Source organism: Heloderma suspectum, chromosome W (assembly GCF_057233095.1).
Source record: "Heloderma suspectum isolate Gila_16-S chromosome W, 16-S_ref, whole genome shotgun sequence".
Lineage (NCBI taxonomy): Eukaryota > Metazoa > Chordata > Lepidosauria > Squamata > Helodermatidae > Heloderma > Heloderma suspectum.
In genome coordinates this window covers 48,003,061-48,030,775 of record NC_139475.1, presented here as the reverse complement: position 1 = coordinate 48,030,775, position 27,715 = coordinate 48,003,061, and the positions used below count along the sequence as shown (strand labels likewise).

General features: G+C 48.5%; 1 protein-coding gene across 5 annotated transcripts in view; it reads left to right on the top strand.

Moving 5' to 3' along the window:
* The window catches only part of LOC146333993 (serine/threonine-protein kinase STK11-like), an 83,012-nt gene that overhangs the window by 11,772 nt on the left and 43,525 nt on the right, over window positions 1-27,715 (top strand). For 4 of the 5 annotated variants that reach the window (XR_014786426.1, XR_014786427.1, XM_084825202.1 and 1 more), the window contains exons 2-5: window positions 18,966-19,049; window positions 20,629-20,718; window positions 21,058-21,190; window positions 27,055-27,191. Coding sequence is in view for 3 of the 5 variants with exons in the window: in XM_084825202.1 (XP_084681328.1) it covers window positions 18,966-19,049; window positions 20,629-20,718; window positions 21,058-21,190; window positions 27,055-27,191 (444 nt within the window). In the remaining 2 variants the exon portion in view is untranslated. Of the gene's footprint in view, window positions 1-16,066; window positions 16,234-18,965; window positions 19,050-20,628; window positions 20,719-21,057; window positions 21,191-27,054; window positions 27,192-27,715 lie in introns of all 5 variants that reach the window. The other variant, XM_084825204.1, reaches the window with a different exon arrangement.

The window sequence follows — 27,715 nt, the reverse complement described above, 5'->3', positions numbered from 1 at the left end:
AACATAAGCCTTACGGAAGTGAGTGAGTGTGTGTGTGTTTGGGGGTGGGGGGAGTTGCAAAGAAGACGTCAGTGTTATTGTAGAGTTGGAAAAGGAGCAGGAAAGGGCGACCAACATGATCAAGGGACCGGAGCATCTCCCTGATGAGGGAAGGTGACAACAGCTGGGATGGTTTAGCCTGGGAAAAAGGAGGGTCAGGGGAGACATGAGAGAGAGGTCTACAAAATTATTCCTGGTGTGGAGAAAGTGGATAGGGAGACATTTTTCTCCCTCTCCTATCATACTAGTACCCAGCAGGGTCGTCCCATGGAGCTGAATGGTGGGACGTTCAGGACGGATAAAAGGAAGGAGTTCTTCACACAGCATGTAGTTAAAACCACAGAATTTGCTACCACCAGCTATAGTGATGGCTGCCAATTGGGATGGCTTTAAAAGGGGATTGGGCAAACTCCTGGAGGAGAAGGCTATCAATGGCTGCTAGTCCTGATGGCTCTGTGCTACCTCCAGAACCAGAGGCAGTGAGCTTATGTACACCAGTTGCTAGGGAACATGAGTGGGAGGGTGCTGTTGCACTCATGTCCTGCTTGGGGGTTCCCGGTCGACGGCTGGTTGGCCGCTGTGTGAACAGAATGCTGGACTAGATGGACCCTTGGTCTGATCCAGCAGGGCTCTTCTGATGTTCTAGCCCTGCACAGGGCTGAGCGAATCTTTCCAAATCTGAGCTACCAATATTGAATTTTTAGGCACCTTTTTCCCCTCACACCCTGGGCTTCCCCCCTCCCCAGTTGTGTCTTCTACTCAACTTTGTGCAAGTACTGAGTATATTAGCTTTCCCCAACCTGGTCCCCTCCAGATTACATGGAATGCCTTCTAGGGATTACATGGAAGATGCTGCTTGCCTTAAATGCACTGTTGAGGCATGTTTTATGGGCAGGAATCTGTTCCTCATAGGAGTGCTGCGATGGGATTAAGTCCCAGAGTTCTCTTCTGTTGATGGGAAGGAAATTATCTCTGCCACAAAGACTGTAAGGGAAGCTCCCTAACTCCTCCCTTCACCCCTCTCCCTTGCCCTACCACTTGCTGAGGACAGTGCAGGATTTAAGGCTCTCTTGTTAAATTTTGACTCCTTGTTCTAAAGGTGGCCTTCTCTTGTCTACGGTAGAAGAAGCAATTGGGATCCGGATGTCTTTGGGCAGTAATAGGCTATTAATAAAAGACACCTATTAATATGATTTTGTTTGATTAAATATTACTTGCTCGTCTGTAGGCACCTCGAGCTATGCTTATTCTGCTCTGAAGCGGACTTCCCTGGTGTAAATAATGGTGTGGGTGTTTTATAGAGAAATGGGAGTGGCTCGGACACTGGAGTCTTCCACTCGAGACACCTGTTGATAATTTTGGGAGGGGGCGGTTTCCATCTTTACTTTTATGTAAGTGCTGGATGGAGTGAATGCCGGCCTCAGGGCCATCTTAGCACCCTGGAACGTGTGTAACTCAGCAAGAGGTGGGAGAGCAGATTCCCTGACAAAGCTGTCGGCTCACGACGCCAGTGCCGTTCTTGACTGCGACACAAAGTGATATGTGATTAGTGTTTCTGCAGAGAGGTGGCTGCTTTGCTGTGGGTTTGGTAGCTACTGTTCTCCCCGCCGGCAACCATAAACTTGTGAACGTTGTTTGGATTTATAGCATCTCTGCCCACCTCCAGCCCACAATCCCCCAAACCTGGGGGCAGATAGCAAAAGCGACCACAAAGACCTAGCCAACAGAACACAGTGTCATCCTTTATTGAGATACTGTTGCTATTTCCCCTAACCCCTTTCCAGTTGAACATTGAGCCAGCCCAGGCAAGGAGATCTTTTAGGCACGCTTCCGGCATGTACTTAAGCTTCGATCTTAGTGCAGGGGCGGGCAAGTTGTGGGCATCCAGAGGCAGTTTACCAGGACTGGCCATTTCGAACGTATTACTCCAGTGCTGCAACAACTGCACGGTTGCTGGTCAGTTTCTGGGCTGGATTCGAAGTGTTGATGCTGCCCTTTAAAGTCCTAACTGGCTTAGCACCAGTCTGGCTGAAGGAGCACCTTCTCCCATAGTTTCCTGTCTGGCTGTTGAGATGATCTTCAGAGACTCTTCGAATGTGTAACATATGGTGCAACAGGCGTCTACCATAGAATCATAGAATAGTAGGGGTGGAAGGGACTTGTAAGACCATCCAGTTCAGCCCCCTGCTCAAAGCAGGAATCTAAGCCAAAGCATCCCTGACAGATGCCTGTCCAGCTTCATCTTGAATGCCTCTACCAGAGCTCCTCTACCAGAGGAAGAGCCTACTCTGTAGTGGTCCCTTGTTTGTGGACTGCCCTTCCCAGGGAAGTCCGCCCGGTGTCTTCACTGGCTATGTTTAGATGGCAAGTTAAGACCTTCCTCTCCCGGCTGGCATTTAATCTTTCATCTCTTTTTCTGATTATTCACTTTACTGCTGGATCTCTGGTATGTTTAAATACTTTAATATCTTCACTGCTGTGTTTATGATTTTGGTTGTCATTTTATTCTTCTTTTGGTGGTTTTATTATTGCATGTACCCTGCCAACTCCAGCAAAAGAGATCGTTACCTTGTCATGGTGCTGGAGCTTGAGCACCTCAATGACGCCATGAGCTAAACCGTGAAGGGACACCCAAGACGGGAAGGTCACGGCAGAGAGGTCAGACTAAATACGATCCCTGGGGAAGGAAACGGAAACCCACCCCAGTATTCTTGCTGTGGAAACTAAATGGATCAGTACAAACAGGGATATGTTAGTATACCATCGGAAGATGGGACTCCCAGGTCGGAAGACGGTCAAAATGCTACTGGGGAGGAACAGAGGATAAGTTCAAGTAGCCCCAGATGTGATGACGCAGCTAGCTCAAAGCCAAAAGGACGGCTAGCGGCTGATGGTGCTGGTGGTGAACGACGAATCCGATGTTCTAAAGTTCAACACACCATAGGAACCTGGAATGTAAGATCTATGAGCCAGGACAAATTGGATGTGCTTATTGGGGAGATGTCAAGGTTAAATATAGACATTTTGGCTGTCAGTGAACTGAGATGGACTGGAATGGGCCACTTCACATCAGATGACCACCAGATCTACTACTGTGGACAAGAGGACCACAGAAGAAATGGAGTAGCCTTCATAATTAACAATGAAGTGGCTAAAGCAGTGCTTGGATACAATCCAAAAAACAATAGAATGATCTCAATTTGAATTCAGGGTAAGCCATTTAATGTCACAGTGATCCAAATTTACGCCCCAACCACAGATGCTGAAGAAGCAGAAGTAGATCAGTTCTATGAGGATCTGCAGCACCTACTGGATAATATGCCCAAAAGAGATGTTATTTTCATTACAGGAGACTGGAATGCTAAGGTGGGTAGTCAAACGACACCTGGAGTTACAGGCAAGCATGGTCTGGGAGAACAAAATAAAGCGGGACCTAGGCTGATAGAATTTTGCCAAGACAACTCACTGTGCATAACGTACACTCTCTTCCAACAACCTAAGAGACGACTTTATATATGGACTTCACCAGATGGTTGACACCGAAATCAGACTGACTACATCCTTTGTAGCCAAAGGTGGCGGCATCTACGCAGTCGGTAAAAACAAGACCTGGAGCTGACTGTAGTTCAGATCATGAGCTTCTTATTGCACAACTTAGAATCAGACTAAAGAGAATAGGGAAGACCCACAGATCAGTCAGATATGGGCTCACTAATATTCATAATGAATATGCAGTGGAGGTGAAGAATAGATTTAAGGGACTAGATTATTTTTAAATAAGCAATGCGTGGAAGCGGAAGAAGATAATAGAACAGGAAGGACAAGAGACCTCTTCCAGAAAATCAGAAACATCAGAGGTAAATTCCAGGCAAAAATGGGTGTGATCAAAAACAAAGATGGCAAGGACCTAACAGAAGCAGAAGAGATCAAGAAAAGGTGGCAAGAATATACGGAAGATCTGTATAGGAAGGATAATATCGGGGACAGATTTGACGGTGTGGTCAGTGAGTTAGAGCCAGACATCCTGAAGAGTGAGGTTGAACGGGCCTTAAGAAGCGTTGCTAATAACAAGGCAGCAGGAGATGACGGTATCCCAGCTGAACTGTTTAAAATCTTGCAAGATGATGCTGTCAAGGTGATGCATGCCATATGCCAGCAAATTTGGAAAACACAAGAATGGCCATCAGATTGGAAAAAATCAACTTATATCCCCATACCAAAAAAGGGAAACACCAAAGAATGTTCAAACTATTGAACAGTGGCACTTATCTCACATGCCAGCAAGGTAATGCTCAAGATCTTGCAAGGTAGACTCCAGCAATTCATGGAACGAGAATTGCCAGATGTACAAGCTAGGTTTAGAAAAGGCAGAGGAACTAGAGACCAAATTGCCAATATCCGCTGGATAGTGGAGAAAGCCTGGGAGTTTCAGAAAAACATCTATTTCTGTTTTATTGACTACTCTAAAGCCTTTGACTGTGTGGATCATAACAAATTGTGGCAAGTTCTTGGTGGTATGGGGATACCAAGTCGTCTTGTCTGCCTCCTGAGGAATCTGTATAACGACCAAGTAGCAAGGGTAAGAACAGACCATGGAACAACGGACTGGTTTAAGATTGGGAAAGGAGTATGGCAGGGTTGTATACTCTCAGCCTACCTATTCAACCTGTACACAGAACACATCATGCGACGTGCTGGGCTTGATGAAGCCAAGGCTGGAGTTAAAATTGCTGGAAGAAGCATCAACAATCTCCAATATGCAGATGATACCACTTTGATGGCTGAAAGCGGGGAGGAGCTGAGGAACCTCAGGGGTTGCAGTTAAACCTCAAAAAAACCAAGATTATGGCAACCAGCTTGATTGATAACTGGCAAATAGAGGGAGAAAACGTGGAGGCAGTGACAGACTTTGCCTTTCTAGGCACAAAGATTACTGCAGATGCTGACTGCAGCCAGGAAATCAGAAGACGTTTACTTCTTGGGAGGAGAAAAATGACAAATCTTGATAAAATAGTGAAGAGCAGAGACATCACGCTGACAACAAAGGTCCGCATAGTGAAAGCAATGGCGTTCCCCATAGTAACTTACGGCTGCGAGAGCTGGACCATAAGGAAGGCTGAGCCAAGGAAGATAGATGCGTTTGAACTGTGGTGCTTGGGGAAAATTCTGAGAGTGCCTTGGACTGCAAGAAGATGAAACCCACCCATCCTCCAGGAAATAAAGCCAGACTGCTCACTGGAGGGAAGGATATTAAAGGCAAAACTGAAGTACTTTGGCCACATCATGAGAACACAGGACACCGTGGAGAAGATGCTGATGCTAGGGAAAGTGGAAGGCAAAAGGAAGAGGGGCTGACCAAGGGCAAGATGGATGGATGGATGGATTGTTTATTTATTTATTCCATTCCTATACCGCCCAATAGCCGAAACTCTGTGGGCGGTTCACAAAAATTAAAACCAAACAGTACACAATAAAACAATTTAAAATATATAGAACATTAAAGCCACAATATAACAATGCAATGGATGGATGATATTCTGGAGGTGACGGACTCGACCTTGGGGGAGCTGGGGGTGGCGATGGCCGAGAGGAAGCTCTGGCGTGGGCTGGTCTGTGAAGTCATGAAGAGTCTGAAGCGACTGAGCGAATAAACAACAACAACTAAGCCAAAACCTACAACGCTTCAGAGCCCAAAGCAAGGTGGTTGGGGTATGCTGGGAGAATGCCCACTCACAGGTGACTACAAAATGCAGCAGTTTCTGCCCATATAATGTGTTTGCTGTCTTGTGCTGGACAAAGTGTGCATCCGATTTAAAAAATGGAATGCAGGGAATTTGGTGGCGGTCTTGCAGGTGGGCGTTCTGACACCAAAACAAATTGATGCAGTATTTTCCCAAGATGAATGGCCAGGTATGGCCCTCAAGTGGTTCCAGACACTCTCCTCCACTTGGAGTTTGCCTTAGGTTGCCAAGCAGCACCCTAGAGACCGCTTCTGTGGCCAGGTCTGCACCTGTGGCAGAGCAAAGTTGGGTTGCTTCACTGTCCCCTTTTCTATTGCAGGCGGGGATGCCATATTTGAATGCCTCCCCCCGCCCCCTGTGTAGAAAATAAGAAATCCCTGCCAGTAGAAAGTTAGCACAGCAGAGAGATGTGCTCTAGCCTCTACATTTCCCTGCAGCGCCAGCTTTCTTTGCAGTGGGAGGATTTATTTTATTTGCAAAAATCAAAAAGGCTGCCTGAGTGGCACAGCCAATCCTACCCTCATAATGCCTTTTATTTCCAGTGTCCAGGTGGTAACGACTGATGTAGCCAAAGCAACTTCACCCATGGTTTGGGGAAAGCAGGTTCACAAGCAGCTTCAGCTTGTACATCACAAGCTGAATATGATCCCACAATGTGATGTGGCTGCAAAATAGGCAAATGCTATTTTGGGCTGCATTAATTGAAGTAGAGCTTCCAAATCACGTGAAGTACTAGTTCCCCTCTACTCAGCATGGGTTAGGCCTCATCTGGGGAACTTTGTCCAGTTCTGGGCACCGCACTTGAAGAAGGATGCAGACAAGCTGGAGAGCGTTCAGAGCAGGGCAGAGAAGATGATCAGGGGACTGGAAGCAAAGCCCTATGAGGAGAGACTGAAAGAACTGGGCATGCTTAGCCTTGAGAAGAGAAGACTGAGGGGAGATAGAATAGTGCTCTTCAAGTACTTGAAAGATTGTCACAGAGAGGAAGGCCAGGATCTCTTCTCCATCATCCCGGGGTGCAGGACACGGACTAATGGGCTCAAGTGACAGGAAGCCAGATTCTGGCTGAACATCAGGAAAAAATTCCTGACCCTTAGAGCAATAGGAGAATGGAACCCATTACCTAGGGAGGTGATGGCCTCTCCCACACTGGAGGTATTCAGGATGAAGCTGGACAGCCATCTGTCAGAGATGCTTTGACTTGGACTCCTGCACGGAGCAGGGGGTTGGACTCGATGGTCTTGTAGGCCCCTTCCAACCCCACTATTCTATGATTCATGCATAAGAGAGAGTTAGTACAGAGGCAGAAGTACAAAAAATCTTTAGGGGAAAAAATACTTGAGGGGGTGAGAGAAGATTGCTGAGCTTGTTCCCCATCTAAAACAAAGAACACACTTTCTTAAGGACTATTTTACACAGAGAGAGAGACACAGAGACAGACACGCACAGACAGAGAGAGAGAGACACAGAGACACACGCGCGCACACACACACACACACACAGACGCGCGCGCGCACACACACACACACCGAGAGGGGGGGGGGCGTGCACACAGAGAGAGAGAGAGAGAGAGGCAGGTGCGCGCGCACACGGGGAGAGAGGGGGTGCGTGCGCGCGCGCACACACAGAGAGAGAGAGAGAGGCGCGCGCGCACACACACACACACACACACACACACAGAGAGAGAGGCGCGCACACGCACCCCCCCCCCCCAGACGCAGGCACAGACAGATGGACGCAGGCGGACGGACACAGACAGACATGGACGGACACACACACCCGTTCAAACTAACATGGATTTAATAGACTAACAGCACAATCGGATTCATCAGTTTACCCCAACCTGGTGCCGCCTAGATGTTTTACCAGCCAGCGTTGCCCGTGGCGCTTATGCTGTCTTGTTTTTGGCGCCAGGTTACAGCTTTCCTCTATTCCCATGCGTTTGACGGCATATGGTGGGGCTTTTAATGTCACGTTTTATCAGGTTCCCGGCATTTTCTTGTAACTGTTTTTAAAGATGTTTTAAATGTTTTTTAAGTTTTGTCTGTTGAAAGGTTTTATGTCACGTTTTTATTCTGTGTTAATTTGGGGTTGTTTTTGTGAACTACCCAGAAAGCTTTGGGAATTGGGCAGTATAGAAATGAAATAAATGAAACAAACTGGTCAGGAAAGCTGGGAGTTGTTGTCCAAAACATTTTAACGACACCAGGTTGGAGAAGGTGGCTGTACATGTTTGCTCAGGAGCAGTGCAGGCTGGTGGCTCCAATGTCAGTGGGGCAGTGAATCCGCTCTGGGTTTTAGTCAGACCCAGTGGGAACTCTAAAGGAGCACCTTGGATAGCTCCTTTAGAATTTCAACTGGTTCTGACTGAAACCCGGAGCGGATTTACTGCCCCACTGACGTCAGAGCCATCAGCCTTCACTGCTCAGGAGTAAGTCCCATTGAGAGCGCTAGGTGCCATCTTCTGTTGCATCCTGGGAGAAAGGTGTGTTATAGAGATACGAAATTCAGAGCATCATAGCTGAATGAGCAGGGCCAGTGTAGCTTTCCAGCTGGTTAGCAGAAACTCTTTTTTTAATCACACAAGGAAGGGTTTATTTTTTTCCTTCTCTCCACCTCTGATTTGGCCATCTGACCGGGTTTGTCAAGGTGATGGTAAGCAGAAGTGGGGGATCGTTGCATGAACTCACGATAACAGGCATGGCGGAGTGTGATGTCTTGTCTGAAACAATACTCTTTGCTAGGAAATGCTGGCAGGGCCTTGACTGACCCAAAGAGGAAATCATTCTTAAAGGGATTAGGGGGCATAGAGTTTGGGGAAAGGGCTACTGCATCTCCTCTCCTCCCCAAAAAAATCCTCATGTGCCTTTGTAATGTGTAAAAAGCTCACGGTGGCATTCGTAGTCCTCTGCTGCTTGTTTTATCTTCGCACCAACCCAGTGAGGTAGTTTAGGCTGATAATGAGTGGTCTGCTTAAGCTCACCTGCTCAGTTTCACCGTCGAGTGGGGATCTGGACCCAGCCGTCACTACCCCTAGTCTGCTTATTCTGGATTTATTGGTGATTTAATCCAGAGTTTGAATTTGAACCCCAGAGGGTACATAGCATGATCAGTATCGAAGACCACAGATGCGAGATTTCAGCTGCAACAAATCAGTCGGTTGACAGGGCATCAATAAACAAGATCAATTTGTTTCAGCTAAAATCCTGAGTCTTTGATGCTGGTCACATTCTAACTGCTGCTTTAACATGCAGGGCAAATCACTGCTCACCTGTTACCCGAGGAGAGAATGTGATGCAGGTGCCCTTTGGGGCATCCCCTGTCAGTGCCCAAATTTCATGTAGTCCTTGACTTCTTCGCTTCCAAATGCACCAGAGCCACAAGGCTTCCCTCTGCTGAACTGGTTGAGGGACAGTTGGGAGGGGGGATGACTGCTCCCCTCCCCCCCAGTGCAGAAAATCCCAGTTTCTGAGACCCTACAGAGGATGACGGCTCTCTCCTTTCACCTCTTGTTCACATCCTTCATGGTCACAGACCCCACCAGCTTCCCTTCTCTCCCTCCGAAGCATGGCGTTCCATAAAGTCCAGCCGTTCAGAAACTTGTCAGCTCAGCACGTCACCTTAATTGATGGCTTTTCCTTTCCCAGCCCTACAGTTTTTCCGGAACAGAGCTGGGGAAGGGGTGTGAGCTTGGCCGCTGCATCTTTCCGATTGGGCTTTCATCTTGGTGAAGCCTCAGTTTTGGAGCATCTTCAGTGGCTCAGCTGGGAGGTAGGACTTGCAGTGTCTTTTAGCGCCGCCTTCAGATGTGCTGGGCTGAAAGTTGCACCTTTCCCAGCCAGCATGCTGGCTGCTTTGCATCTTGGGAAGATTTTGGCAGCGTATCCTGCCAGCTTGTTGGCGTTGTCTTGTGCTCGGGAAGAAGATCCCTGCAGAAACAATAACTTGTGTTCACTTCGTCAGACAACGTACTTCTTGTACCGGAGATCTGGGACAGACAAAAGGGAAGTTCTTCTTTGCTAGTTGGGCCTGTGGTCTGTCCAACATGGTATGGGGTGGGCGACTTGTGGCTCTCCAGATCTCGCTGGATTGCAACTCCCATCAGCCCCAGGCAGGATTGCCAATGGTGAGGGTTGGTGGGAATTGCAGTCTAACTTCCTGTGTTCCTGGCATAAACCAGCCATCTTTTTGTTTCATGAGGACTAGAAAGTTTTTAACCAAACGAGGGATTCTCAGGTTTATGCAACAAGCCCATATTGGTTCTTCCTTTGCCACTATGAATACTTCTGTGGCTTCCTGTCCATAGCTTCAAAATGTCCTTTCATTTTTGAAACTGAGCTGGCAACTTTTGTGAGCAATCAGGTGGGTGTTGTGTTTAAACAAATAAATTAAAAAATCACTGCCGTTGGATTGCAGCAATCCTGGGAAGGTTGGGAAACCCCTCCGGAAGGCCTTTTGCAATGCCATCCTCTCTTTGGAGCCTGCAGCTTATTTTGTTTCCATGGTTTAGCATAAACTGCTTCTTTGAGTTCATGTTAACCTCAGTTTTTGTGTTGGCTCAGATTTCTTAAGACTTGTTGCTTTGCATTGCAAGAATATTGCTTAATTTCAGCTAAGGTGGCATCAACGCTTTTATAAGTGGTGCAGGACAGCATGGAGCACCATGCTCCAATGGCCCATGTACCCTTTATATAATAATCTCTGCCTGTGCGCTCCTGAAGCATCTTTCCGCAGCGCACCCCCCTTCCATCTGTGGCACTCCGGCAGCCCCCCTGCAAGCTGGCACATGAGCAGAGGGTGGGTCCGCCTTAGTCTGGGTCTGATCCTGGTGGCAGGGAAGGTTATAGCAGCGTCAGAACCACTTCGCTGACCTCGTGCCTGGAAGAAGGCCAGAATGTGGAGATGGCCTCATCTTGGGAGGCGCGGCACGGGTTTGGAGGAGGCAGGGAGACGTGAGTCTGGAAAAGGCAAGCAAGCCGCCCAAAGGAACAGTCTGTCCGTGTGCTTGTGCTCTCTCTCCATGCCGGCAAGCTCTCCGATCAGCTCTTCCCTTTCCCTAGCTGACAGAGCACTGAGTGGTTCTTCCTGTTTTTGAGTTTGTGGGACAATATGAGAATGAGGGGGGGGGGTGTAGACAAGAACTGGCAGCATGAGCCACAACAAGTTTTCAGGTGCTCACAACCAGTGCGGCCTTTCTCTAGAGATCGAAACCACCTCTGCCTGGGGTCTGGCCTTACACAAACCCTTGTCCTCTTACTTTGCAAGCGCCTAGTGCTACCGATTACACGGGTCTCCCTGTGAAGCCCCCAAGAGGCTGGTCGCTGTAGCTCCCTCTGAATACATGGGGGAGCGTGAGGCTTTGAGAGTGAGGCTGTGAACCCAGGGCCTTCCATGTCTGGAGACCATCTTACCATCCGGTGGGGCGTAGGAGGCAAAGATGAAATGGTGTGTTAACGGGGATTGGGCAAATTCACGGAGGATTAGGCTAGTCTTCATGAAAGTTATGTGTTACCTCCCACACATCTGGAGGGCACCAGGTTGGAGGAGGCAGACATAGGCCTTTGGTTTGACCTCTTCTTACGTTGGGAGATGCCATCAGAAGCAGGTCTGTGTGTGTGTCTGTGGTCCAAAACTGGCAGGGATGTTTTGAGAGCAGTACTCTGGGATCCGAGGAGCTCAGAACAAGTGGGTGTTCAACACCAGGCAGGGAGGAAGAGCTAAGGCCGTGATGTTGGAACAGCATCAGGGCACTTGGATGGGTTGCCCAGATTAGGAAGCGCAAGGCGTGCGGCGAAGGCTTTCTGAGGCCCGGCCAAAGGTAATTGGCCTTTTCGGGGGGGGGGTCACCCCCGAAGCGGATTGGTGGGAGATTCAGGTCGGGTAGAAGGAACTCCTTCACATAGCATAGGGTTAAGCTAGGGCGCTGCCACAAGATGTAGCAATAGCTATGGTAAAGCCAACTTGGGTGGCTTTATGAGGGGATCAGACAAATTGATGGAGGAGGATAAAGCTATCGGTGGCTAGTAGTCATAATGGCCATGTGCTGCCTCCAGTATCAGAGGCAGGATGCCTATGTACACCAGTTGCTGGAGAACATGGGCGGGAGGGTGCTCTTGCACTCCTGTCCTGCTTGTGAGTTCCACACATGCAGCTAGTTGGCTACTGTGGGAACAGAATGCTGGATGAGATGGACCCTTGGTCTGACCCAGCAGGGCTCTCTTATGGGGGTGGCGGCAAGGCGTCAGCTGATGGGATGCTCAGGCAGGCTGGCAATGCAACTTGAGGGCTGTCCTCAGAGCCCCGAGCTCAGTCCATCAGGCTTGCGGCAGAAACACCTCTTGCACCACTGGGCATCCCAGTTTGAAAGAGGGCAAAATGAGCATCTCCCATCCTTTGAGCCTCCTGTCAGGGGGCCCTAGCCGGCCTCTTTCAGTCTACTCCAGTAGCCAACTCCAGACACAGACAAAGGATTCTTTTCAAGGCTTTATTCCTTTTACAACTTAATAACTCTATCACCAGTGACTAAGCTATGAACAGCAGAGTAACCTATGCCCCAGGTTAGAAACGGTTGGTCCCCGTTTGAACGAGAATCACTCGCAGACCCTGATCTTATGGGCTAGGGAGAGTCCCTCCCCTTTTCCCTTGGGTCCTCTGGACGCGACCGTTGCTTGTGCGCCAAACAGGCGCTATGCCTCCTTTCCACGCCCTCCATAGCTCGTTGCTCTTTGCGTCTGCGTCGAGCATCCAGCCAGCCCTCCTCCTGCACTCTTTCACTCCCAGGACTGCTATCTGTGTCTGCAATGCCAGCAGGAGGAATCTCTGCCAGCTGCAGGGCCTGGGTGGGATGAGCGTGCTCCTCTCCTACGGACAGCTGTTCCTCCTCAGAATCAGAACTGCTCTGAGGTTCTATGGGCTCACTGTCCACCCTGACACGTCCAGAAGTTGTTGTACTCTGACTCCCATCAGCCCTTGCATAGCTGAGAATTTATTATCTATTATTCACATAAGTATGTTACCTTATTTGCTAACAAACCATCAAGGCTCTGAAGAACAATTTAAAATGATAAAAACTTAACAATAGAAAGAACATTAATAAGCATAAAACATTAGAACTGCTACATAATGTACACGGCTAAGTTTTTTTTAAAGTGTCTTCCTTTTTGATGTTTTGAGAGAGGGGGGCCAATCGTACTTCTTGAAGGAGTCTATCTTGTAGTTTGGGAGCAACACAGGAGAAAACCCTTTCACATGGGCCCTGCAAATGGTGAAGGGAGTTACAATCCAACAACATCTGGAGGACTATACGTTCTCCATCGTTGTACTAAGCGATCGAACTTGATGCCGTAAAATGAGTGAGTGGGGAATAGGAAAGGGTCATCAGCTAGCAGCCTACAGGCCAAATCCATCCTTCTGAAGCAAGACCCCATGGTTGTGTGCGGGCGGGATGTTTGCTGCATCTTCGTCCTGCCCTTCCAAGGGACTCTGGTTGGTGGCATGCATGGCGTCCTCGTGGTACCTTTTCCACAACCACCGAAGTCGGTTAGGCTGAAGGTATGTGGCTTTCAAAGTATATGAAGTGGAGGCTTCTCCCCTCCAGCAGCACCAGTGTTGTGATGGTCTGTACTCTGGAAAGAAGTCTGTGTGTGTGTGTGTGTGTGTGTGTGTTTCAGTTGCCAGGCAACCATAGCACATATGTTTGTGGGCCTCTATATCTATATTTGGGACTCAGAACAGGGCTACAATTCCAGGCACCTTAATGCCTGCTGCTTCTGCCTGGACAGCAGAAGCAAAGAGAGGGTGTATCGTCCCTGAAGTGGGCGCTGAACTCTTAGGTTAGAGGTGCTGAGATAGTGATAAATCAGATTCAAAGGTTTACTTACAAGGAGTACTTTATTGGGTAACTTACAGCACGCAGGCATACCCAGTGGTTGGATCAGACAGCTTCTCTGAACCACGAGCCATTGTGTCAAATGGGTTTTATACCATACATGTCAGCAATGAGCAGCATAACAGCAGCAAGCACCCCCTAGCGTTAATTCCCAGCATAAACTAGCCGGGCTTGGTTCCCAGCACAGCCACCTGTAGCTTTAAGGTAAACTCTGCTTCACAGGCACATCAGTGATCAGACATTCTCCTCATTAGCAAGGAATGTTCTGAGAAGGCTGTTATCAGCCTTTTGACTCATCTGCACATGCTCAGAGGCTTACTAGCATGGGAATTGCACCAATAATGAACTCAAGCAAGCATTGTGGATCTCCAGGCCCCTCTAACACTGCAAATGACTTGGCTACGCTCCTGGGGCTGATACATTCCACCCTCGTGATCAAAGGCCGATAACAGTCTGCCTTACCACTTGATCACCAGGGGGTTGACATCTACTTAAATGTATACTTTAAAATTGCGACAGCCATATGAGCAAGCACACAAAGCTTTAAAGCAGCCAATAACAGTCAGAATTATTGCAACCACTCTCCCCCCCCCCCCCGATCCCTTGAAACCAGTCTGAAGTCGGGTCGGAGAAGGCGAGTCCCTCTTCTAGGTGATGTATCTTCTCAGTTTGCACATACAAGAGCTGTGATGCTGTGATACAGCCCAGAGGTGGGCTATTACTTCCTCCCGCTGTTTGGGAAGAGAAATCTCTCTCTTTCTCTCTGACCTGCCTGTCTTGCAGATCGTGTTTCAAACTTTCTACATAAAACTCTCTGTTCTATGCACTAGCCTTAACCCTTCTTCTCTGCAAGTTAGGCTGTTTGTTTTTGTCTTAACAGAAACTCACTTACTTAAACATTTCTGCCTTACTACACCAGTCCCAATAATGCACATTTGGGATAGGCTCTTTTTTGCCTTCTAGAAAACTGCTATATTATTGTGGCTACTCCACCCCCAGATAATTAGCTCCAGGCATCCAATTCACCCTGGGGGCAACCACAGCCATGCTTTTCTGGGGGGGTCTGGCACTGCCTCTTTTTCTTTCTCTTTGTCCTCTGCTTTTCCCTTCACTTTTTCATTTTCTCCCTCTCTGTCTGCCACTTTCTCCTTCTCTCTTCACACTTTCCTTGTCCCTCTCTCTGTCTTTGTCCCTGTCTCGATCTTTCTGTCTTTTTCATAGATTTGTCTGCCTTCTGCGTGTTAACTCTGAAGGCTCTGTCTTGGGTGACACTAACTCACTAACTCACCCATTGAGAACCACCCTCAGTATCATTCGGAGTTGTAACTGGCAATAAATATGTTTGCAAATGTCACATAGTATTTAACAAATCATAAAATGCACACAACCTTTCACTGAAATCTAACACCATGACTGGAACTCTTTTCTTGCATGGTGAGGCATGATGGAGCAGATCCAGCAATCGTACTGCTCCTCCAGGCTGCATGGTCAGGGCCCATCAAGATCAAGAGAAGGGCATGCTCGCACATGCAAAGAGTTCAAGGCCACCGCTTTCGCATCGGCAACTCCACGCTGCGCGAGTTCTGGCAGAGGGAAGTCCAAAAGTCGTGGATCAAACTCAGCCTGCCGTACGCTGAGCTGACTACAAACACAGATACATAATCCACAGCCATGAGAGTTTAAGGCTATGAAAAGCCTCACAGTACTTTCCATGGCAAGCCTTTAACAGTCTATAGAGTTCCAGTTCATGTGCAGAGTGCCTCTCAAAAGCCCAGATGACGATGGATCCAAACAGAGGGAGCTCTGGGCAATGAAGACGAGATGTTTCCAGCAAAGGCTCCCTGCCTCTGCATCAGTTCAAAGGGAAGGTGTGACTGTACACCCCTTCCAGATCCCTCGACCGACAAGGGCTTTTAGCCTTTCAGCAAGGCTTCTGTCCAAACAGAGCGGCACTCCTCAGCTTTCTAGCAGCGACGCTTCAACCTGGGCAACCTTTCTCTAAATCTCACTCCACTTCTGTCAGGTTCTCACCAGACATCTTCCAGCCTCCCTATCCCCCTCTAGGCTAAACCAGCGGCGGACAGGGAGTTGGGTGACTCCCCCTGGCCCCGCCCTGAGAACACACAGTGATAAGCTCACATACTGACGTTCCAAAAACATACAGGCGTACCCAGTGGTTGGATCAGACAGCTTCTCTGAACCCCGAGCCATGGGGTAAAATGGGTTTTCTACCATACATGTAAGCAGTGAGGCAGCATAACAGCAGCAAGCTCCCCCTAGCGTCCATTCCCCGCATAAACTAACAGCGCGTGGTCCTCAAGCACAGCCACCTGCAGCTTTAAGGTAAACAAACTCTGCTTCTCAGGCACATCAGTGATAAGACGTTCTCATTCGCAAGGAATGCACCGAGAAGGCTGTTATCGGCCTTCTGACTCACCTGCACGTGCTCCGAGGCTTACTAGCATGGGAATTGCACCAATAACGAACTTAAGCAAGCATTATGGATGTCCAGGTCCCTCTAACACTACAAATGACTTGGCTACGCTCCTGGCGCCAATACAGAGGGTAAGTCATTTGACTGTCCAAAAAGGGATTTGACGGGCCAGACGATGGCCAAGTGTTGTTAAAAGCATTAATGTTATGAGAACAGCAACAGAAGATCAACAGGTTTGGGACTTCTACTAATTCCAAAAAAAATGAACTGGAGACCCACTGTTGTGCAACAGATATGTAGGATACACTCCTGTGCATGTTTAAACAGAAAAAGTCCGACAACTCCATGCTGGCTGCGGCGTGCTGGGAATTGTAGGACCCTTTTCATAGAATAGTAGGGTTGGAAGGGGCCTACAAGGCCTTCGAGTCCAACCCCCATGTCTGAACGTGCCTAGGATTGTGCCTTTATCTGATCAGATTAGGAGTGTTACTCCGTGTGCTGTGGATACAGTTAGTGAGCAAGAGGCGGTCTGTGGCAAACCGGTTTTGTGGGATCGGTTCCAGCTTTTTCCTCCTGATGAAGTGGACAAGGTGCTTTCATCTGTAAGGCCGACCACCTGCTTACTTGATCCTTGCCCATTTTGGCTCATTATAGGCTGCAGAGAGAGGCTGGGTGAGGGGATCAGGGTGGTGGTGAACACCTCCCTTGTGGAGGGAGTGATGCCATCAGCCCTCAAGGAGGCAGTGATCAGACCACTTTTGAAAAAGTCCTCCTTGGATCCCCAAGTTCTGAACAACTTTTGCCCAGTCTTGAAGCTGCCATTTGGGGCAAGGTGACTGAGCGGGTGGTGGCGATGCAGTTGAAGGCACACTTGGAAGAAGCCAATTATCTAGATCCATTTCAGTCGGGCTTCAGGCCTGGGCATGAGACAGAAACTGCCTTGGTCGCTTTGGTGGATGATATGAGGAGGGCTCTGGGTAGGGGTGAATGCTCCTTCTTTGTTCTCCTCGACCTCTCAGCGGCTTTTGATACTGTTGACCACGGTATTCTCCTGGACCGCCAGGAGGGGTTGGGCATTGGAGACACCGTATTGTGGTGGTTTCGGTCCTTCCTCTCCGGCAGGTACCAGAGGACTAGCACTGGGAGAGGAGGTTTCGGACCCGTGGCTGCTCACTTGTGGGGTGCCACAGGGTTCCAGCCTCTCCCCGATGCTATTTAACATCTATGTGAAGCCGCTGGGGGCTATCATCCGGAGGTTTGGGGTGCGGTGTCATCAGTATGCGGATGACACACAGCTCTACTTCTCATTCAAATCTTCACCAAGGTTGGCCTTAGAATCCCTGTCCGAATGTCTGGAGACAGTGAGTGGCTGGATGGGGAGGAATAAGCTGAAGCTGAACCCTGACAAGACCGAGGTACTTTTGGTGGAAGACAAGGGGAGGTCGGGGGATGTTGACCTGGTGTTGAATGGGGTACGGCTACCCTTGAAAGACCAGGTCCGCAGCTTGTGGGTCATCTTAGACTCCCAGCTGTCCATGGAGGCTCAGGTGTCAGCTGTGAGCCGGACAGCGCTGTATCAACTCCATCTGATACGGCGGCTGCGCCCCTGCCTTCCCGACCTTCTGCTCCCATCGGTAGTACATGCCCTGGTCTCCTCTCGTTTAGACTACTGTAATGCGCTGTAAGTGGGGTTACCCTTGAAGACGGTTCGGAAGCTGCAGCTGGTGCAGAATGCGGCGGCTTGCCTGATTAAAGGCAGCCGCTGGCGAGATCACATCACTCCAGTGCTGAAGGAGCTGCACTGGTTACCAGTTGTTTTCTGGGCCAAATTCAAGGTGTTGTTTTTGACCTTTAAAGCCCTATATGGCTCCGGCCCAGCCCATCTCAAGGAGCGCCTCCGGCTACATCAGATAGGCCGCTCAATAAGATCAGCCTCGGATGGCCTCCTCTCTGTCCCATCAGCCAGGACAGCTAGGCTGGTGAGGACGAGGGAGAGGGCCTTCTCTGTGGTGGCCCCCACTCTGTGGAACTCCCTCCCTAGGGAACTCCGCCATGCCCCCTCTTTAATGAGCTTCTGCCACGCACTAAAAACATGGTTCAGGCCGGCATTTGGGGTTGGTTAGGGTAATTTTAGAAATGTTATGTTTTTAAAGTTGAATTTTATTGTTTTGAACTGTTTTTAATGTTGTACATCGCCCAGAGTGGCTGGGTGACCGGCCAGATGGGTGAGTAATAATTTTAATAAATAAATAAATTACTCTGTCATAAGCTTTCACGGACCCTGTCCACTTCATCAGATGCATGATGTATTGACCTCAAAGTGGCGGATTTATACATACATCCTGCAAGAGGGTGGAGGATTCCCTGTTGTCGGAGGGAATTTGAGAACAAAAAGTACAGACAGTGATAATTGCCTTAACAGTTGCCATTTACAAAACATAGTTGGGTGGTAACAGAGACATGGCAACGGTGAGCTGATTAACATATGTAGTATGATTTTTTTTAAAGCACTTTTGTCCTTCAAACCACAAGAAATCGAGTTGAATCTCTTGATGAATTGTACTTCAGCCTTTTCACGTTCCTTGCCATAGTCAAATTTTTTTTTAATATTTCACTGCAGTCAAATGATAGACGTTTTACGAACAATATTCTGGTGTACCAACCCTACAGAAAGGTGAACGGGCTGGTGGTGGTGCAGTTTGATTTAGGAGAGATGCAAACTACATTGGAACGAAGGCTAATTGGTAACTCCACTGATAAAACAGCCATAAAGTGTGTGCGCATGCTGAAATAATAACAGAAGTTCAATTTGTCCTCTCTCTCTCTCTCCCTCTCTCTCTCTCCCTCCCTCCCTCCCTTCCAGAGAAATACAACTCCTACAGCGGTTACGGCACAAAAACATCATCCAGCTAGTTGATGTGTTGTACAACGAAGAGAAGCAGAAGATATATCCTTTCATTGTGTTTTTCTGTTGAATTTTTCATATGGAGATGTTATCGCTCTTCAGTCTTCCTTCAGTATTTTATTTTTTTATTCATTAGATTTATTAGCCGCCCATATGGCTGGCTACCCAGCCTCTCTAGTCGGCGTACAATACGAATAACAACAGAAACTACAACATAATCAACTGAACAAAGCAACATTGCTCTAAAAAAAACCCCTCTAACCCCCCCCCCACACACACACACACGCCTGCCTGAACAGCCAGGTTTTCGAACCCTGGCGGAAGCTCATCAAAGGAGGGCATGGTAAAGGTCACTAGGGAGGGAATTCCACAGAGCGGGGGCCACCACAGAAAAGGCCCTCTCCCTAATCCTCACCAGCTTAGCTGTTCTGGCTGATGGGACAGACAGAAAGCCTTTCCAGGCCGATCTTGTTGAGTGGCATCCCTGGTGTTGCTGGAGGCGCTCCTTAAGATAGACTGGGCTGGAACCATATAGGTTTTTAAAGGTCAATGCCAACACTTTGAATTGGGCCTGGAAAACAACTGGTAACCAGTGCAACTCCTTCAGCAATGGAGTGATGTGATCTCGCCGACAGCTGCTTTTAATTCAGTATTGTGTGACCCCTTGTTCTAAGAATCTTCCATCTCTGTGTAAGAATCTGCCTTTTACCAAGTCAAATCTCCCTCCCCCCCACACACTGTTGCTCCTTTCTGCTTCACTCTTCCCTGACCCAGTCCCCACCCTCACACAAAAAAAGTAACGAACAAAAAAATGACAAAGCCCATGACTGATAGGTCAAAGTATCACGGTTATTGGTATCACAGTTGTTGGGCAGACCAGAGCCGTTTAATTTTGTGATGGGTGAATGAAATGCTAGTTTGGTAGACAGCGTTACGAAATGCTTGCTTGGTAAGCTCATTTTTCTTCAGATATGCTCAACTTGGTTCTTTGGTTTGAAGTATAATAAATAAAACTTGGGAGAACCTTTTCTAGTCCAGTATTTTGAGGAAAAACCCCCAGTATGTACCAAGAAAGGTTCTCATGGGTGTTCCCTTCCCGGCAATCTTTTTTTTTTTTGGGGGGGGGTGCTTTTGGGTGTGGACTTGTTCCTTCTGTTGAGCCATGCTCAACAGTCTGGGGAGAGGCCATAACTCAGTGGTATAGCCCCTGCTTTGCACGCAGACGGTCCCAGGTTCAACCTCTGGCATCTTCAGTTAGGAAGATCACAGGGGAGGTAACTGAGAAGACTCTTCTCTACCCAAGGTCCCAGAGAGCAATTGCCAATCGGCCAGTGTTGGGTGAGATGAATAACTGGTCTGATCTGGGAAGGGCAGCTTTCTATTTAAATCATGTCTTTATTTAGAACCATGAGGACTAGGATCTTGATGTTTAGGGGAAAGGACCATAGCTCAGTGGCAGAGCCCCTGCTTTATGTACAGGCGGTCCTGGGTTCAGTCCCTGGGCATCTCTGGTTAGATCCCTCAGGAACTGGTGACCCTCCCGTATTTCCCTGGGCAAGCCCTCCTGCAGTGTCTGCATTTCCAACCTCACCCCAGGTGCTTCCTTAACTCCGCTTCTCACGTATATGGTGATGGAGTATTGTGTGTGTGGTATGCAAGAGATGTTGGACAGCGTCCCTGACAAAAAGTTTCCAGTCTTTCAAGTGCACAAGTAAGCCAGTGAGGATCTTGTCTGTCAAGACCAACCTTCCCCAGTCTGATGCCCTCCAAATATCCCATTCTGCAAGTCCCTTTCTTCCCATTGGGGACAGACCAACTGGGCTTCATGAAGGCAGCTACGTTGGGTGCCTTCAGACCATTTCCTACTTCTCGAACTTCATGGCGAAATTCAAACCAGGGGGTGGGGAAGGGTTGTTCTCTGATTTATAGCTCTGTCTCTTTGTCACTCTGCTACTCCAGATACCCTGAATTGCGCCGAGTCTCAGTGTATTTGTCTCTCCATCCCTTCGTTCTGATGTTTTTTCTCTCCCCCCCCCCTCCCAAAATTCAGGTACTTTTGCCAACTTATAGATGGCTTGGAATACCTGCACAGCCAAGGGATTGTCCACAAAGATATCAAACCAGGAAACCTCCTGCTAACAACCAATGGGACGCTAAAGATATCGGATCTGGGGGTAGCAGAGGTGCGTTCTGAGTTTGTGCCTGGGTGCGCACACACGCTGCTGTGTGCTCTGGGTGCTGCTGTGCCTTTAGAGGTGATGTCCTCCAACTTGGACAGTTTTAAAATGGTATTGGGCACCTTCACAGAAGAGAAGGCTTTCGATGGCTACTAGTCCTGATGGCTCTGTGCTGCCTCCAGGTTTAGAAGCAGTTGGCCTCTCGGTATCAGTCACGGGGGAACATGAGTGAGAGGGTGCCCTATCATGAAGCTTAATTTGATTTTGAAGTAAAGTTCCCAAAGTAAAGGCAACAAAAACAGACAAACGAATGTACATACTAGTAAATCAAATCACGAAAGAAATTCACTAATTATAAATCTTAGCCTATAACTGATACGCTTATGGAACATCTTCAGTAAAACAGCCTAAGGGCGCAATCCTGTGCATGTTTAGACAGAAAAAAGTCCTACAACTCCCAGCATGCCCCAGCCAGCATAGCTGTAGGGCTTTTTTCTGTCTAAACATGCCTAGGATGGTGCCCTAAGAGAACGACCAAACTCAAGAGAGAGAGATCAAAATGCAAGGCGCTTGACAACGCCCAAGAGGTCTCTACTCCAAGGAGGTCCCCAACCCAGCAGTACCAGGAGGGCACCTTGGCTGAATCTTTATCGCCACGCTATCATGCAGAAGCCCGCTTTTCCAGATGTCAGCCAGTGATGCCCCCCTGGCATCCCTGACCTGTATCAGTCCAAGAGCAGGGCTATCAATTTGCCCATGAGATTTTATTTTATTTGGAAATAAAGATAAGAAAATCAAGGCAATGGAAAGAACAGACATAATAATAAATCAAGATTGCTAAAGAAACAAAGGGACAGAGACTGGCTGGGGGGATGCTGGGAGTTGTAGGACTTTTCTCTGTCTAAACATGCATAGGGTTGTGCCCTAAGTAGGAGCTCAGTACCGAATGACAGTAAAAATACAAGTTATACAATTTCTGAAAGGAGCGTGTGCAAGGGTATGTCCTTTTGTGTGTGTTGTTGTTGTTCAGTCGTGTCCGACTCTTGGTGACCCCATGGACCATAGCACGCCAGGCCTTCCTGTCCTGCACTCTCTCCCGGAGTGTGCTCAAGTTCATATTCATTGCATCCGTGATGCTATCTAGCCATCTCATCCTCTGCCGTCCCCTTCTCCTTTTGCCTTCAGTCTTTCCCAGCATCAGGGTCTTTTCCAGGGAGTTTTCTCTTCGCATTAGGTGGCCAAAATACTGGAGCTTCAGCTTCATTATCTGTCCTTCCAATGAGCACTCAGGGTTGATTTCCTTTAGGATGGACTGATTTGACCTCCTTGCAGTCCAGGGGACTCGTAAGAGTCTTCTCCAGCACCACAGTTCGAAAGCATCAATTCTTCGGCGCTCAGCCTTCCTTATAGTCCAGCTCTCACAGCCATACGTTACTACTGGGAAAACCATAGCTTTGATTAGACGGACCTTTGTCGGCAAGGTGACGTCTCTGCTTCTTACTATGCTGTCTAGGTTGGCCATAGCTTTCCTCCCAAGGAGCAAGCGTCTTTTAATTTCATGGCTACAGTCACCGTCTGCGGTGATCTTGGAGCCCAAGAAAGTAAAATCTGTCACTGCTTCCATTTCTTCCCCTTCTATATGCCAGGAAGTGATGGGGCCAGATGCCATGATCTTAGTTTTTTTAATGTTGAGTTTCAAACCAGCTTTTGCACTCTCCTCTTTCACCCTCAACAAGAGGCTCTTTAGATCCTCTTCGCTTTCTGCCATTAGGGTGGTATCGTCTGCATATCGGAGGTTGTTGATAATTCTCCCAGCAATCTTAATTCCGACCTCTGATTCATCCAACCCGGCATTTCTCATGATGTACTCTGCATATAAGTTAAATAAGCAGGGTGACAATATGCAGCCTTGTCGTACTCCTTTCCCAATTTTGAACCAATCGGTTGTTCCATGTCTGGTTCTTACTGTTGCTTCTTGACCCTCGTACAGGTTTCTCAGGAGACAGGTAAGGTGGTCTGGTACTCCCATCACTTTAAGAATTTGCCACAGTTTGTTGTGATCCACACAATCAAAGGCTTTAGCGTAGTCAATGAAGCAGAAATAGACGTTTTTCTGGAATTCTCTTGCTTTCTCCATGATGCAGCGAATGTTGGCGATTTGATCTCTAGTTCCTCTGCCTCTTCGAGACCCAGCTTGTACTTCCGGTAGTTCTCGGTTCGCATACTGCTGAAGCCTAGCTTGTAGGATTTTGAGCATCACCTTGCTGGCATGTGAAATGAGCGCAATGGTGCGGTAGTTTGAACACTCTTTGGCGTTGCCCTTCTTTGGAATTGGAATGTAAACTGACCTTTTCCAGTCTTGTGGCCACTGTTGAGTGTTCCAGATTTGTTGGCATATTGAATGCAGCACTTTAACAGCATCATCTTTTAGGATTTTAAATAGCTCGGCTGGAATACTGTCATCTCCGCTAGCTTTGTTGTTACTAATGCTTCCTAAGGCCCACTTGACTTCACTCTCTAGGATGTCCGGCTCAAGTTCAGTGACCACACTGTCATGGCTATCAGGGACATTCAGATCTTTCCTGTATAGTTCTTCTGTGTATTCTTGCCACCTCTTCTTAATCTCATCTGCTTCTGTTAGGTCCCTGCCTTCTTTGTCCTTTATCATGCCCGTCTTTGCACAAAACGTTCCCTTGAGATCTCCAATTTTCTTGAAGAGATCTCTAGTCTTTCCCATTCTGTTGTTTTCCTCGATTTCTTTGCATTGTTCATTTAAGAAGGCCTTCTTGTCTCTCCTTGCTATTCTCTGGAACTCTGCATTCAGTTGGGTATATCTTCCCCTTTCTCCCTTGCTTTTCGCTTCCCTTCTTTCTTCAGCTACTTGTAAACCCTCATCAGACAGCCACTTGGCTTTCTTGCATTTCTTTTTCTTTGGGATGGATTTCGTTGCTGCCTCCTGAACAATGTTACGGACCTCCATCCATAGTTCCTCAGGCACTCTGTCTATCAGGTCTAATCCCTGAAATCTATTCCTCACCTCCACTGTATATTCATCAGGGATATGATTTAGGTCATACCTGAACGGTTTAGTGGTTTTCCCGACGTTCTTCAATTTAAGCCGAAATTTTGCAAGAAGCAGCTCATGATCTGAGCCACAGTCAGCTCCAGGTCTTGTTTTGACTGACTGTATGGAGCTTCTCCATCTTTGGCTGCAAAGGACATAATCAATCTGATTTCGATATTGACCATCTGGTGACGTCCATGTGTAGAGTCGCCTCTTGTGCTGTTGGAAAAGAGTGTTTGCTATGATCAGCATGTTCTCTTGGCAAAACTCTATTAGCTTTTGTCCTGCTTCATTTTGTACACCAAGGCCATGCCTGCCTGTTATCCCGGTGATTTCTTGACTCCCTACTTTAGCATTCCAATCCCCTATGATGAAGAGGACATCTTTTTTTGGTGTTAGTTCTAGAAGGTGTTGTAGGTCTTCATAAAACCGATCAACCTCAGCTTCTTCGGCCTCAGTGGTTGGGGCATAGACTTGAATTACTGTGATGTTGAATGGTTTGCCTTGGATTCGTACTGAGATCATTCTATCATTTTTAAGATTGTACCCCAGTACTGCTTTTCCCACCCTTTTGTTGACTATGAGTGCTACTCCATTTCTTCTAAGGGATTCTTGCCCACAATAGTAGATATGATGGTCACCTGAATTAAATTCACCCATGCCTGTCCATTTTAGTTCGCTGATTCCCAAGATGTCGATGTTCAATCTTGCCATCTCATGTTTGACCACCTCCATCTTACCTTGATTCATTGATCTGACATTCCAGGTTCCTAAACAATATTGTTCTTTACAGCATCGAATTTTCTTTTCACCACCAGACACATCCACAGCTGAGTGTCCTTTCAGGTTTGGCCCAGCCGCTTCACTCTGGCGCTACTTGGAAATACCCTCTGCTCTTCCCCAGTAGCATATTGGACACCTTCCGACCTGAGGGGCTCATCTTCCGGCGTCATCTCTTTTAGCCTTGTGATACGTTCCATGGGGTTTTCTTGGCAAGAATACTGGAGTGGGTTGCCATTTCCTTCTCCAGTGGACCACATTTTGTCAGAACTCTCTGCCATGACCTGTCCGTCTTGGGTGGCCCTGCACGGCATAGCTTATGGCTTCACTGAGTTACGCAAGCCCCTTCGCCACAACAAGGCAGTGATCCATGAAGGGGCCTTTTGTGTGTATGTGTGTATTAACTGGAGAAAATAATAGGCAACTGTACTTGGTTGGGATTTTATCAAAAGTTTGAAGAGCTTTCCCATAGGAAATAAATGGAAGCCGTGGTGCCATAACATCATTCTTCGAGTTAGGATTCCTCACTCGCTGCACTTGCTGAGTAAGTTTATACGTATTCATAGTCTCCCAAATGTTATTGATCTGCTGCTCTTTAGTTGACTGCTTTGGAGACTCCCAGTTACGTGCTGTACATGACTTTGCAGCTGTATACAATTGCTCAAGAAGGTCTTTACGCAGGAGTCGGGATCAGTAGGTTCCAAAAGATGCAGCAGCATTGCTTTAGGGGCTACGAGTGGTCTAACATGAAGAAATATGAGCAAGAGTGCCATTGCGCTCAAGTCCTGCTTGTGGGCTTCCCCTTGGGGCTGTTGGCTGGCCGGCCGGCCGGCCGCTGTGGGAACAGGATGCTAGACTAGATAGGCCTTTGGTCTCTGATCCAGCAGGGCTGTCAGAGTGCGCGGTGCTCGTTAGCTCCAACAATGCCGGTGTCCCAGAAAGCTGCCTGCCCACCCTGCTAGCACAGCGTTTCTAGTTTGGCTCCAGGCTAGTTCCTCTCCCATGTGGGTGCCTGGCCATTCGTACTGCGTCCAGCAACTTGGGCCTAAAGTTCTTCAGAAACCTCTGTTCCCAGGCCATCAGATGGGGGCCCCTTTCATTCGTTGCTCTGTGTGTGTGTGTGTGTGTGTGTGTGTGTGTGTGTGTGTGTGTGTGTGTAAGTAAACCCAGCTGTCGGACTGAGCTGGAGAGAGCCAAGGAGGGAATTACAACAACCACGTTGCATGAAACAACAGAAGGAAGTTGGCCATGTCCCCTTTGACGAAGCCCCTTTTTGTCGGCTTCCAGAGCCAGAACCCAACAGGGCTGGCTTGCAGGAGGCTGACTGCTGCTTCTTCAACGGGCGTCCAGATCATAGAATGACAGAATAGTAGGGTTGGAAGGGGCCTATGAGACCATCGAGTGCAACCCCCTGCTCAGTGCAGGAATCCAAGTCAAACCATCCCAGACAGGTGGCTGTTCAGCTTCACCTTGAAGGCCTCCAGTGTGGGAGAGCCCACCACCTCCCTAGGTAATTGATTCCATTGTCGTATTGCTCTGACAGTCAGGAAGTTCTTCCTGATATTCAGCCAGAATCCGGCTTCCTGCAACTTGAGCCCATTGTTCCATGTCCTGCAAGCTGGGATGATGGAGAAGAGATCCTGGCCTTCCTCTCTGTGACAACCTTTCAAGTCCTTGAAGAGCGCTATCCTATCTCCCCTCAGTCTTCTCTTCTCAAGGCTAAACATGCCCAGTTCTTTCAGTCTCTCCTCATAGGGCTTTGTTTCCAGTCCCCTGATCATCTTCGTTGCCCTCCTCTGAACCCTCTCCAATGGGGTGGGGGGGGGGTTGCTCTGCAGTGTTCTTGGCTGTCGGGTAGGGTGGAAGTCAGATTTTTGCTCCCTTGATCCATAACGCTGCAGACCAGCCTTCTCCCACCCGGCGCCTTGTAGATGGGGCCTGTAGTCCGGCACAGCTGCAAGGCTACAGGGAAAGCTACTGTGTAGACCAAAATGCTGACCCCTCCTTGTTCTCCCCCCACTTGCAGGCCTTGCACCCGTTCGCGGAGGATGATGTGTGCCGGACGAGCCAGGGGTCGCCGGCTTTCCAGCCGCCGGAGATCGCCAATGGCCTCGACACCTTCTCCGGCTTCAAAGTGGACATCTGGTCAGCCGGCGTCACACTGTAAGTACGCGGGAAGTGCGCAAAACAGGAGCGGGAACCCTTTCCTGGCTGGGGGTGAGGGTGGTGCCAGCTTTGCTGCGGGCGTGGCGTCTGCAGGGGGCATCCGAGGGCCTGCTGCTGCCTTGTGGGCCCCTCTGCCAGCGCTCCTTGGATGAGTGCTGGGTGGAATCAGTGCAGGGAATGCTGTTGTGGAGTAGAGTGCATCAGGTGTATGAAAGTTTCCACAGCCACCCCCCCACACACTTCATCGAGCTGGCCCTCCCACTCCCCCCCCCCCCCGGTCCCACAGAAATAAGTAAAATATAGGAGAGGGGCTCATCCCCACTGAAGTGGGGCGGGGGGCACCACTAGGGGGCCCTGTGTCAGACCTCCTGGAATCGGGGGCCAGCCCTGCTTTAGCACAGGCACAATTTCGCCTTCGCAGCAAACCCTGAGGGTTCTGGTTAGCCAAGATGGCTGCCTGCCTGTCCTAAGTGAGTGGCTCCAGGCCTCATGCTGCCCCCCTCTCTGTTGCTTCCTCTGAG